The 13139-nt window shown below is 53.6% G+C and overlaps 4 protein-coding genes across 4 annotated transcripts; 3 read left to right on the plus strand and 1 right to left on the minus strand.

Moving 5' to 3' along the window:
* Positions 1–1425: 1425 nt before the first annotated feature.
* AYL99_00717 (hypothetical protein) lies at positions 1426–6261 on the plus strand (the record flags this gene model as incomplete). The annotated part of the gene is made up of 3 exons (XM_018832233.1): positions 1426–2079; positions 2133–2448; positions 2501–6261. 3 exons carry the CDS (start codon positions 1426–1428, stop codon positions 6259–6261), a joined length of 4731 nt encoding a protein of 1576 aa, XP_018698112.1.
* A 409-nt stretch (positions 6262–6670) lies between these two features.
* On the plus strand, positions 6671–7642 carry AYL99_00718 (hypothetical protein; the record flags this gene model as incomplete). The annotated part of the gene is made up of 1 exon (XM_018832234.1): positions 6671–7642. One exon carries the CDS (start codon positions 6671–6673, stop codon positions 7640–7642), a length of 972 nt encoding a protein of 323 aa, XP_018698113.1.
* Positions 7643–8141: 499 nt separating this feature from the next.
* Positions 8142–10282, plus strand: AYL99_00719 (hypothetical protein; the record flags this gene model as incomplete). The annotated part of the gene is made up of 2 exons (XM_018832235.1): positions 8142–8219; positions 8285–10282. The coding sequence occupies 2 exons, from the start codon at positions 8142–8144 to the stop codon at positions 10280–10282; spliced, it is 2076 nt and encodes a 691-aa protein (XP_018698114.1).
* A 1256-nt stretch (positions 10283–11538) lies between these two features.
* Positions 11539–13065, minus strand: AYL99_00720 (hypothetical protein; the record flags this gene model as incomplete). Its single annotated transcript, XM_018832236.1, has 1 exon — positions 11539–13065. One exon carries the CDS (start codon positions 13063–13065, stop codon positions 11539–11541), a length of 1527 nt encoding a protein of 508 aa, XP_018698115.1.
* Between the last annotated feature and the right edge of the window lie 74 nt (positions 13066–13139).

Genomic DNA, 13139 nt, shown 5'->3' on the forward strand with positions numbered 1-13139 from the left:
ATGCCAGGTTGCTCCCTGGCGACTCCCACTGCCACTCCCTTTGCATCCATGTTGACAAGCAATCAGCTTCATGATTCCTCCCTTCAGCTGTACCGGCAGCCTCCATCTACTCACTGACTTGAGCGTTCGAGCCTGCCAAGCATGGGGTCAGGGGTTGAAGGTATCCTCAAACACTGTCAACCCGTCAAGCCTTCTTGGCCGCTCCATTGCTGGACCCTGGCACCGACGCAACCATGTTCAGTGGCTATCAACAGGTAACCCAGACGCCGGTTATCCCTCGACTCTGCATCGGTGGACTCTGGGCGGCATGCGCACTTTTCGGGACCCCGGAGACCATGGTACCATCCTGCCCAATAAGGCCATCAATATCTACCATGTTTCAATCCTTGCGTACCGGAAAGCGCTAACCCCTGACACAAGCATATGCTGTCACGGGTGACAAGGCCTGTACCGTCAGCCACAAGACATCTTGGCCGCAGCCTTGTGTCAGAGATCGTCGTGCACGAAGGGCTGGGCATCCATTTATCCACAATGTCATGCTGAAAATATCCAAGACGTCTGCTAAGACCAGCAATGGAGCGAGCAGAAGTCCACTCGTGGATTTCATCACGTAACGATTGGCAGGGGCCTCTCCATACTTTGCGCCCAGGTTTCTTGCCTCTCGTGATTGTGCTCAGAACGCTTCTACTATATAGGTATGTTCTCATGTCTTGAGGTCCCGTTGTCCTTCCGTGGCAGACTTAAATAACACAAAAGCCCACTTCGATTCTTTTTCTTTGTATTAGGTACAGCCGTACATCTTCAATCAGGTGCTGGTCACCCTCGTGTTTTCACCGTGATCGAACTTGTATCTTGTGTTTGCATTTTCCGCAATTAGCTCTCATTTTATTCACCCTTGTCCTGCTTTCTTTGAGCGAAGAACGCTCTTGCCGTTTAGCGACATCCGGAATGTCGGAGAGGTCATGTCCCATCAGCGGTCATAGAGGAGGATCAGGCTCGTCATGTCCAGCTGGTACTCAACGAGTCGGTCCACGAGGCTGCGCTTTTGCAGCTTATCAATTGTCCACACAGTCACATTACACACCTCAAGGAATCCCCGCAGACGGCCAGTCGATAGAGGACCTCGTTTCTCAAGAAAGAAAAACTATTACAGAACTGCTTCTTCCTGAGGCACCACCGACAAGCACCACAAATGGTCTTGCAAATGCAGACCACCTGAATCCCCCAGATCTTGACGTTCTCGCATCCGCCCTCGGCGCTCCTGCCCGGCAAGTCCTCAGGCGTGCTCAAGAATTGGGACCCTTGACTGGATGGAGGGACGGTTACCTGACAAGCACGCACGGCTTCTGCCCTCCAGACGCTTCAGCCGCGCCTGCCGCACTCTCGATGTCACCTGGAAGAATATGGTCAGATCTCTGCGAAAGGATGCCGGCAGTGGTAGCGCGGGGCAAGATGCGCGAATCAATCCTGGCTTTACCCCTCGTCTACGGCACAGAAGATGTCATACCTGATCAAGCCCTCTGGGCTGCGGTTGTCTGCCTTGGTATACTTGCTAGCGTCTACAGGTATGAAGAACGCAACGATGGGCACGAGGGGATCAGCATAACTGCACCGCCCGGAACCTTTCGAAACTTGTCAGGCGAAGCAGATGATGAAGAAGAGGAGACGAAAGGCATTCCCAGGAATATCGCTATTCCTCTCCGTCAGATATGCACGAGGATGGGCAGAATTTTGCCTCACTTGACACAGTACGATGTTTCCGTATACAACTACAAGCTCCGAGATCCTACCAGCATCAATCCCTATGTTGCAAGATGCGAAAACATGGACCTGCGGTGGCCTGTTTTCAATGATCGCGGCGAGGCGATGTTCCTCCTGTGCATGGCCGAGACGCATGGATGCTTCACTCAAGGCGTTGAGGTGATCACAAGATGTCAGGAGCGAGTCATGCTGAAGGACAAAGAAGGACTCCTTCGGGAGCTCATCAAATTGAAAGCGATAGTGGACAGGTTCGTCCACGTGTTTCAGAAGATCAGCGTTAATCCCAACTCGGGCGAAAATTTTGCTAATCCAGTCGAGGTAATTCACCCTTTTACTTTTGATCAAAGAGACCAGTACTGACTGCATTCTAGTGGGGTCAGAGATATGCGAAATTCAGCGCTCCTCTTTCCAAACGCGTTCCCGCACTGTCCGGACTTGCATTACCAGTATTCCTTTTGATGGATGCATTTATTGGTAGAAGCAAATACGACAGCTTTCTGGGACGAGAAGCCCTGCATCTCAGAGCCTGGTTGCCAATGAATATTCGAGCGTTCATTGCCGCTATCGAGTATCACTATCAGGTTCCTGCCTTTGTGAAAAAGTCTGGCGACCCACGTCTGATGGGTGTGATGGAAGGCATTCTTGAAGCGTATCTATCGGAGCGCGGCTGGTTCGGGACACATCGCTGTTAGTCACCCCTGTCTAACAATGTAACTGCTACCTGACCATTTTGATACAGATAAAGTCTATGGCTTCTTGGAAGTTGTCGCCAAAACTGGACGAAGTGAGACGAACGGCAATGCCGGGTCGTCCGACAACGTAGGAAGGCCATGGGAAGAGGTGCACAAAACTCTCTCTGAATCCATGAGAGAGCGATTGGAACCTTTCCGAGGTAAAGTCACCCTCCAACCCCATGAACTGCGAGGGTCGTTCGAAGAATGCAGATTCAAAGCAAGAATTCTGTCCCGCTCCTTCGTGGACACGGACCCTCTGCGGTCCACGGCCATGGTAACTTTTGGGCTCGAAGGCACCGGCATCACCTTCCAACCCGGAGATCGACTTGCGATTATGCCAGTCAACAGCTGGACGGAGATGGGGAAGATCACTGCTGCGCTAGGTCTGGATGAACTCCTTCACAAGGCACTCCCACTTTCACAAAATTCAGATTGGATTCGCTTTGCCCGGCATCTGAAATCGGTCAGTCGAACCGGCGGCGAACCCTCTCTGACGGTGCACGACATTCTACGACGAGGACACTTGGCGCCTCTTACAAAGGAAATGGTTATGGCCTTTCACATGGCACTTCGAGCCTCATCATCAAGCGTGTTGAAAGTTCTCGGATCAGAGATGTGGCCAGTCGAGGGTTCCATTGGAGACCTACTTCAAGTCGCACTCGCAGAAGTTCCCTCGACGATATGGGACCGAGCATTCAATCTCTCCGATCTTTCGTGGCTTCCAAAATTGATCCCAATTGAGGTTCCGCGAACTTACAGCATTTCGAATTATTCAAATGAGCTACTTCCGAGCACTGTCGACCTGACGGTTGCCCGCACCGAGTCCCCGTTGGCACCCATCCTCCAGTCCACCAACCCCGGCAATCGGCGCTGTGGGGTGAGCAGCGGATGTCTTAACCCAGATCCCTCTTCCTCTGGAGAGATGTTCGATGACGAAGAGTACCTGATCGGAATTTCTAGGCCCATCAATTTCCAACTCCCAAGTACTATGACCGGCCCAATCGCGATGTTTGCAGGTGGCTCAGGAATTGCCCCTTTCAGAGGATTCTGGCAAGCAAGAGCTCAAACATGCGTCGGTAGGAACATTCTCTTTCTCGGCGTACAGTCGCGGGAGCGATTCTCTTACGAGCACGAGCTCCGAGAATATGTACAAAACGGCCAGCTTGAACTTCATACTGCATTTTCAAGGGACAGGAACGGTCTCATTTATGATCCAGTGTCTCGCGATCTTGTCGAGAAGCAGATGAGTCCTCGGTATCTCGACGCCACGATCATCGAACAAGGGCGGACGGTCTGCGATCTTGTCATCTCAAAGAGCCAAGGAGGACTTGGAGGACATCTGTATATCTGCGGATCCGTGGCGATGTATGAGACAATCATAACAGGGATTCGCCAGGCCATCTACCAGAATTGGGCGTCAACCAAAGAGTCGGCGGACAGCTTGCTGGCTAAAGCATTCGCGGAAAGACGCTTCATGCTGGACATTTTCATGACACCGCGTCCAATCAGTTACGCCACTCCACGCATTCCTCTATCGAAGTTGGCACTGAACACTGGTCATCGTAAAGGATCTAGGATGTACATTGGTGTTCATGGTGGCGTTTACGACATTACCGACTTCCTTCCCATTCACCCTGGTGGCACCTTGATCGCTCAAGCGAGTGCTGGACTGGATGCCTCAAAGACTTTTGATGACGTGGCTCACACCACAAACCCCGAAGTTATGAGTCTACTGTCGAAATATTTCATCGGCCATCTTGCAGCAAAGCCGGACTTCCGCTCTACTGAGATCAGCGGTATCTACGATCTCTGGTATGAATACCTACGCAGTTGTGTGGAAGCTCTGACCACGTTGCACTTCGAGGTCAACTACATTCAGCAGGATGCCCGGACCTGGTTTCAAGGTGACCTCTTCAACATGGGCGGGGTGAGGAAATTCTATCAGTTTCAGTCGAGGTTAATGCAGAATGGATTTTCAACCTTGTTTGGCGCAAAGCTTCAGGAGCTGCATCTCAAGCTCACATTCGCGCTGGTCAATTCTGGCACGCCCGAGACTCGAGTGCCGGATGTCATTGGCGTCATCACCCGAGCGCAAGCCTCTGCTCCCGCGGCTACTGCCGCCAAAGAAATCGCGCAAATCGGTTCATTTGTCTGTAATAACCAGCAAGCCCAATTCCAAGAAAACGGGATCCTGCAGTACGCCCGTGCAGTGACCGAATTGGATGTCCGGTTTCTGGAAGAAATTCGTGAGGATGTTTGCATGGGTATGGACGCCTTTGATGTCATCGAGTGCATCGAGTCTGGTACAGATAAACACAAATTGGTCAGTCTTAGCACATACCTACTCTCGGTCCTGGAGCGTGTTGCTGAACGCCTCGGCACATTTTACTCGAGGCTGTCAAGAGAATCCATCTATCACCCGGAATTGGAGAAGAATCCCGCGAGGACGAGGTGGAATGTGCTAAAAAGGAAGATACATGATGGATCGTTCTTCATCCTGGCTCAAGCTTCAGCATTTAGCGGTGCGAGCCATGCGACAAAGCCATTCCGCTCCACGCGATACGCGGACCAGGATATCGTGTTTGCCCAGGTTGTCTCACAGGCTCAGCAAGCAATCGACGCCGGTCAGCCACATGTTGGAAGAGATTCAAATCGAAGTCCGAACACGGTCTCCACTCGTCCAGTTCGTCTGGCCGATTCACACACCGCCAGGGCTGCCCATCGCCTCGATACTCCGTCATCTTACGAGATCCATGAGTCGCGCAATGCACTTCAATCGATCTCGACCTTTATGGATTCGAATATGCATTCCATCAAGCGGTTGAGTCAATTACCGTCGGACCTGAGTTTTGCAAACATTGTGGCAGCGTACGGCACCAACAGTAAACGGTTACCATCAGTGCCGTCTCTGGAGGAACATGACGAAGGGCGTCCGGGACCCGCAGAACATCAACGCGGAGGTTCACAATCATCCTATATCAGCAACTGGCCTCTTCCCCGAACGACAACCGTGAAACCTGGATCAAGGACCTTGAACAATCCTCTAGCAGACCATAAGCCACGACTCGTGCGGAGACCAACGAACGGGTCCATTTCTAGCGTTAATGGACTTCCACATAATCCCGCACCCAGTGCCCAAAGCCATGCATCATTCATAGGGAGGCCGGTCCTCCGAGCGCCGGATGCCCCTCAAAATGCTGCTAGGCCACCCCCTCGACCTTTTTTGTCGAACTTGACAAGTCGAAGTCGATCTCAGTCTCGGAGCAGAAGTGATTCCGAGAATAGCTTGAGGCATGACGGGTCTGTGGTTACCTCAGCCAGGACCTTGGAAGGGCCTGTTACAAACCTGCATACCAAACTCATGCGACGTCAGCTATCTAACGCGTCGGCCCAAAACAATAGTGTGCTCGAGGCTGAGGCCACGTCCAGCGGTGCACTGGCTCAGTCCCAGTTCTGGCAAAGCCCCAAGACATCGACTATGCCAATTCTTCCCCAAGGAGCTCCTCCAGAAGGTGGTAATGAACGACTTTTGCAGCAGAGGCAACAGCAGAACGAGATGATCATGATGGGCGAAGCCCGCGGCACCCTGGCGGCACCCGGGAGGATCCCACCATTCAGTGGTTTGAGAGTATTGAAACTAGCGACTGCAACAGAAATGGGAACGAGGCAAGCAGCAGGAAGAGAGGGGTCTGGACCCCCTGATCTTTCTCCGGGAAATGCAATGGGCAGCATCAGAGCGACACCCCTGCCGCTCAATGTACGATGAGAAGAAGCCTGAAAGTTGAAATACGCCGGGGAACGAGATTAGCATGGATTCGGATAGAGAAAAACCAATGAATTCCTGTTTCCTTTTTCAACATGTCCTCGGACAGTGGTGCATTTGTCATGAAGACGGTCCCTCTCCTCGGTAGTCTGCTCTGAAACGTTGTCCTGTCGGTTATACAATGATAGCAAGTGCTGTCTCTGACTCTGACCCAGACGAACCATCTCATTTTCAGTTCGATATCTTTCCTCGCTTTCTCCAGATGCACCTGCCAGTTATCTTGGCATCATTGTTCGGGTTCCCGATTCGGCCTCGTTAGTCCGCCCCACCTCATTGTGGAACACAAGCTGCAATTCGACTCTTCTCCCGTTTCTCTCTATTTGACCAGCGAAGAGCATCTCCGGATGGAGCCATGCCTCCGTTGCCAGCAGTACCCGTCGCCGCATGGAAACCTCGGATAGTGTGCTACTTCCAGACCTACCATCACGGGGGTGAATACGTCTCATTGCTACCGCTCCTCACCAACCCCTCAGGAATCACGCATGTGATATTGGCAGCTATCCATGTCAACTGGGACCCGCAGAACCTGACGCTCAATGACGACCCGCCGGACCACGAAAAGTACACCCAGCTTTGGGACGAAGTCGTGGTCCTCCAAGATTCAGGGATCAAAGTCTTGGGCATGCTGGGAGGCGCCGCGCGAGGCTCCTTTGCCAGGCTAGATTACTCCGAGTCGAGGACCGACGTGCCTGTCGCACGGTTTGAGAGCTACTATATCCCGCTCCGGGACATGATCAGACGGTACAACCTCGACGGAATTGATCTTGACGTGGAGGAAGAAATGTCCCTTCCTGGGATCGTGCATCTGATCGATCGTCTGAAGGCGGACTTTGGGCCAGAGTTCATCATCACACTCGCTCCCGTGGCCACCGCTCTCATGGCTGGCCGGCCGCACTTGTCCGGGTTTGATTACCGCATGCTCGAGGCCATGCGTGGGTCCAGCATCGCCTGGTACAACGCACAGTTTTACAACGGATGGGGTGGGCTGCACAACACGGCGGCCTACGATGAGATCATGCGCAATGGCTGGCCGGCAGCGAAGGTGGTGGCAGGCATGTTGACAAACCCCAAACACGGTGGGAGCGGATACGTGCCGCTGGAGTTGTCGGCGGCGGTGTTGAGCTTGCTGATCGAGAGGTATCCGGACTTTGGAGGCGTGATGGGATGGGAGTACTGGGACGCCTTGCCCCAGGAAGGCGAGAACTGTTGGATGTGGGCGTACTGTATGGCCTTGTGCATGGGCATGAAGAAGGTGCGGGATGCGGCCTTGGTGGTACAGCTTCGGAGGATGTCTCTGGGACATTCTGTGAGACCGCCACGGTGAGGCTCGAGGAGAAAGGATATGATCAATTTATCTATCCATCTTTCGGCCTTGCAGGGGCAGTGGAGAAGGTGTCGCTGCACTGGCCTTCCGGTTGGTGAACAATATCTGGTCCGGTATGATCAGTCACTCGAATTGGCCTTTTGAGACGGCCTCGAGTGGTGATTTAGGCTATTTTCCATGCTCTAAGGGGCTCGTCAATCCAGAGACACAACGCAACACAATTGACAGTCGGTGTGCCTCGTAGATAGAGGAGATTGAACCGCCAGAAGCTGCAGTAATGAGAAGGCTGACACTCCCTGTATCTCTTAAGTATTTTATTTTTGTCAGACAGCCATTTTTTCGGTGATGGCGTCATCGGTGAGAAACGAACTGGAAATGCGTCCGTGGTTTGGCTGTGCGTCTGTCTGCCACAGCCAACTTTTTGGCAACGATGTGATTCATGTCCAACTCCTCGCTGCTGAGGCAGTGAGTGTATCTTCTCTTCAATCCGAGCATCAACATGCCGTCGCCGGCAGAGATCATAGCTGGGACAAGCTCGTCCATAGCGAGGCTCGCCGCCTACGCTTTCTTGAGATGGGTATGAGCATCCAGAACAGAGCATCTGCTACGAAATACAGAAACCTCAACTAACGTCGTTCCCAGATCCCTGGTCACCATTTCCCTCCGGTCATCCTGTCTGCCGTGGCTATTTATCTGGCCTTCGTCTTTAGCCAGTCTGAAGCTTTCGGTTCGAGCAGACCTGTCGAGTATGAAGCACCGTCCAATGCCCTCCAGCGTCCTGATGGCCATGACCAGCCAAAGGCACAAGATTGGACGAATGAAAGCAATGAAGAACCCATCTTATATGAGGAGGAGAAGTCATTGTTCAAGACCTTGATCTTTGGAATCCCCAATTGGCGTAAACGAAGATTGAGCTACACAACTATTGGAGTGAACGTCCTGCTAGCCTTGTTCACGGTTGATTTGGTCTTTCGAGGGCCGCTTCTCCATCCGGCCAAAGATCTGAGTTTCACTCGTGTTGGCTACGTCGACTCGACCTCTGCGAAGGTCTTGATTCGAGAACCTGATCCGGCTCAGCTTCCGATGTACGTCTACCTGTCCCCGGCGGACAAGACCAGCTGGACCACCACGGACACGATCTACTACCTGGGACCGGACACCGACTACACCTACGCACTCAGCTTTGGCGGTCTCCAGCCCTCGAGAAAATATATCTACTCCTTGTCGAATGACAAATCCGGTACCTTTGTTACCGCTCCATCACCGTACTCGGAGGCCGCCAATTCCCTGACGTTCCTGACGTCTTCCTGTATCAAGGCCAACTTTCCGTACAGGCCAACGGCCCATTCTCTTGCGATCCACGGCTTTGAATACTTGTCCAAACTTGTCCGTTCGCTACCATCGCCGGCCTCATTTATGCTGTTCCTCGGAGACTTCATCTACGTCGACGTGCCCCTCCGTCTGTCATCGTCCCTTGCACATTATCGGTCGGAATATCGACGCGTCTACGCTTCCCCGTCGTGGTCATTGCCCGGTCTTGACTCTCTGCCCTGGATCCACACGCTTGACGACCACGAGATTGCCAATGACTGGTCTGGTGGAAACGACACTGATCCGTTTCCAGCTGCTTCGGACCCCTTCATCCATTATCACGTCTCAGTGAACCCGCCAGTTCCACCGGGCTCTCCGAGCGGGCCGGAAACAAATACCACCTACTTTGAATTCTCCAACGGTCCTGCATCATTCTTCATGCTCGATACGCGGCGATACCGGACTGACCCCGAACCGCAATCGACCAGCTCAGCATCCGCGGGTTCAGGAAAGCCCCTGTACGGTTCGTCTTTGGAATACTCCCATCCACCTTCCACGCCCAAAACACACTCAATGCTCGGTGCCCAACAACTTGACTCGCTCCTCGCATATCTCTCCGCACCCGAGCCCCCACACGTCCACTGGAAGATCATCGCCACCAGTGTCCCGTTCACGAAGAATTGGCGATTTGGCACATCCGACACCTGGGGTGGATTTCTCAGGGAACGCTCAATAATTCTGCAGGCCATGCACGATGCTGAACGCGAACTCGGCGTTAGAGTGGTGATTCTTTCTGGAGATCGGCACGAATTTGCTGCGATAAGATACCCACCGCCCGTCCTCTCGCAGGAACCAGGTCAGGGGGGGAATATAATCGACACGTCCGATGCAGGTGCAGCTGAACCGATCGCGAAACCTGTCGTGTATGACACCACCCCCGCCTCCGGTCCTCACGAGTTCTCCGTTGGGCCGTTATCGATGTTCTATCTCCCATTCCGGACATTCCGCCAGGTTGACGACCAAGACGTCGCCATCAAATACATTCCCGACGGAAACAGCAAGATCGGCGTGGTTGAAATCCGCAACCTGGCTGGTGATGCGGGGAATACAGGGCAAAGGAGCGTGCTGAAGTATACCCTGTATGTAAATGGAGAGGTGAGCTGGGAATATATGCTCGCGAGTCCGAGTCCGGGCTCGACACAGGCCGCGGGAGGACGTGGCTGGGACAGGAGGAGGACTCGGGGTGGTGAGGCTACCGGTGTGACAGGATGGCTACAGAGATTGGGTCTGCGTGGCGGTCCTGGCCGGGGACAGTCATTATGGGATTGAACGCCTCTGCCCATCTAGTTCAAATTGTTACGATCAATTTATGACGACGAAAGTGTGCGAATTGGGGATTCTAATGAGGACAACACGACATGAGGGATCCAGCTACTTGTACCAAATCACCTGGTAAATGAGACTATTCATACCATACATATATACCCACATCTTACAGTGTTGCATAGGTACGGAGCACGGATTCGGAGTACGCAGTTCAACACCAGGCTATCCAACGTCCATACATGTAATACCGTCTATACCTTACTTACAGTAGCAGTAGTAATGTAGTGAGTGCATGCCGAACGAATCCTAGGTTACCTGCCTACCTACCTACCTACCTACCTACCTACCTACCTACCTACCTACCTACCTACCTACCTACCTACCTACCTACCTACCTACCTACCTACCTACCTACCTACCTACATACCTACCGAGTGTAGGCCGCCTGCCACGCAGGCACCAGGTCGGTCGGTTGGTCGCGACAGTACAATCTCGCACGCCCGACGGCGTGCAAGCAGTCTACCTACCTACCTACCTACCTACCTACCTACCTACCTACTGTAGGTACCCTGGCACGCAGGCACCAGGTCGGTCGGTTGGTCGGTACAGTATAATCTCTCTCTCTCAACGGCGTGCACGTCGTCGTTCGTAATACTGTACGTACATACCCGGAAACCGCAACTGCATGATTTAATTAACAAGCCTGGCAAATATTAATACTACTTACTCCTGTATGTATGTGTGTGTGTATGCAGCTTTCCAAGTGAGTTTATTTATGTAGTTCGAGTCATTCACAAGGTACCGACCGGGGGCGAAGAAAGACAAAGGAGAAAGAAGGATAAGGATAAGGATAGCTCGAGAGAAGGGGGGAATTTTGTTCCATGTACATCGGATACTCATGATCATATATACCTAATACCTGTGTCCCTGCGCGGTCCTTGCGGTCCAGTTTCTTCTTCTCCTGCTTCTTATTTCTTCCCACTCAAGCAGAGGATTAAAGGACCCCCGCGAACGGAGTCCCGGCGACCTATATACAGTCCAACATTTTTCTGAAGACTGCACGTGAAAGTAGCTAGCCAGCCTATTCTTTCTCTTCTCCCATTCGCCTCATTCGCCGTCATAACAATCCGTTTCCGAACCGTGACCTCGTCCAGGATGAAAGAAGGCCGGGGTCAGTCTGTGGACTGACTACCCCTCGACGCCGAAGTCATTACTTGTCCATCCCTCATTACCCTCAAGCTGGTTTGGTTTGGTTTGGTTTAGGCACTCTTCCCGAATCTCCGATCAAAATCTCTCAGGACAGCCATGACGTTCGCGGCGTCAATCTCCAACGCCGGCCTCCCGGCCATGCCCGGGTTGGTAGGCTCGCAGGCATGTAGCTTGGGCATCCACTCGGCAATGTCGCCCGCGGCGCGCTCGTAGGCGGGATGTCGCGAGAGGGTGGTGTAGGCGTCCGCGCAGGTGAGTGTCACTCCTGCCCTGGGCACATTTGTGGAGCTTTGTTGAGCCACGGTCTGGTGGGATAGCGTAGCTGCGGCTTGGGACCGGGTTGTGCGATTCCTTCTGGGCAGAGGCACAGTGTTGTTCCCGACATTCGCCTGGCAGCAAGATCCACCGGGGGTTTGCCCGCCGCAGCATCCTGAGGAAGGTGTGTTGGCGGTCTGGGATTGAGCACGGGAGGCCGCAAGAGACTTGCAGAACAGAGTGCTGTTCGGGTCGGCGCGGCACTGAGCACACGTTCCCGGCCCTGAAGCTCCACACCCCGAAGGTGCAGCAGCGACGGGTAGGGCAGACATGGACACATCGCCTTCAGATGGAGGTGGTGTGAATTGGTCGAGTTGTCTCGGTGGCATGTGCATGGGAACGGCTGCTGTCGACGACCTGCTGTTGGCCGCGGTCTGTGCTTGTTCCTGCTCAGCTGCGACCTCGGCGCAGATACACGGTGTGCCATCTGAGCAAAAGCCGCATGGATCCGCCATCGCCGAAGTAGGAGAGTGGTTGCCCAAATGAGGGCGCTCTGGGAGAGCGTCCGAGGCGTACGTTGCCGTGAAGTCTGTTTCCAAGCTCTCCGTGCTTTCAACTTTGATCCTCTTCTCCCCACCGTCTCTGTGTGATGGGGAGAGCGGACGTTTCTCGTGATGACGGGCGTCACGGGGCTCAGTCGCTTCGCCGCCCATCGCCGCGAAGGCGTCGTCTATGCATTGACAGCGGGTCTCGAGCGTGCAATTTCCGCACCCGATTGAAGAATCATTTGTTGCATTGTCGGCGGAAGTGGGAGCCTTATCTCGGCCTGGAGGTGATCCGGCAGTTGTCGACCTGGCAGCAGCCAGCTCGTTCTCTAGTTTCCTGCACCGATCAACCCAGTGTGCTAGGTCGGTTCGATAGTGCTCAATTTCTTTTTCGAGTTTATCCACCGTCGTTCGCAGGATCTCTTGTTCATGTTCGTTCTCTTCCTCGATTTGCTTCAGTTGTTCTTCGAGTTCACCTACCCGAGCAGCGCGTCTCTCTCGGAAGGCTCGCTGGGCAGCGCGATTCTGCGCCTTGCGCTTGGTGGGAGGGGTATCCGTTGCTGGCTTCCGGCCTGGCTTGGGCCGAGGAGGGACGATCCATTCTCTGCTTGTGAGAGACAAGGGCGCGGAGGTGGTAGATGATGGCGGGGAAGTGGCGGGCGGGGTCTGAGCTGGTTTCATGCATAGTGATGGTGGTCGGGCGATTGCAACTTTAACGTCGACGTGAGCAGTACTCGGCGCTGCCGCTGCCGGGGACGACGCGGCGCTGGAGGCCATGGTTCATGGGTTCAGGACAACCCGCCTAGTACCGAGGGTAGTTGTAATGAGCTGATTGTGGGATGCCGTCTGCA

Source organism: Fonsecaea erecta (genome assembly GCF_001651985.1).
Source record: "Fonsecaea erecta strain CBS 125763 chromosome Unknown Scaff1, whole genome shotgun sequence".
In the NCBI taxonomy this organism is placed as follows: Eukaryota; Fungi; Ascomycota; class Eurotiomycetes; order Chaetothyriales; family Herpotrichiellaceae; genus Fonsecaea; species Fonsecaea erecta.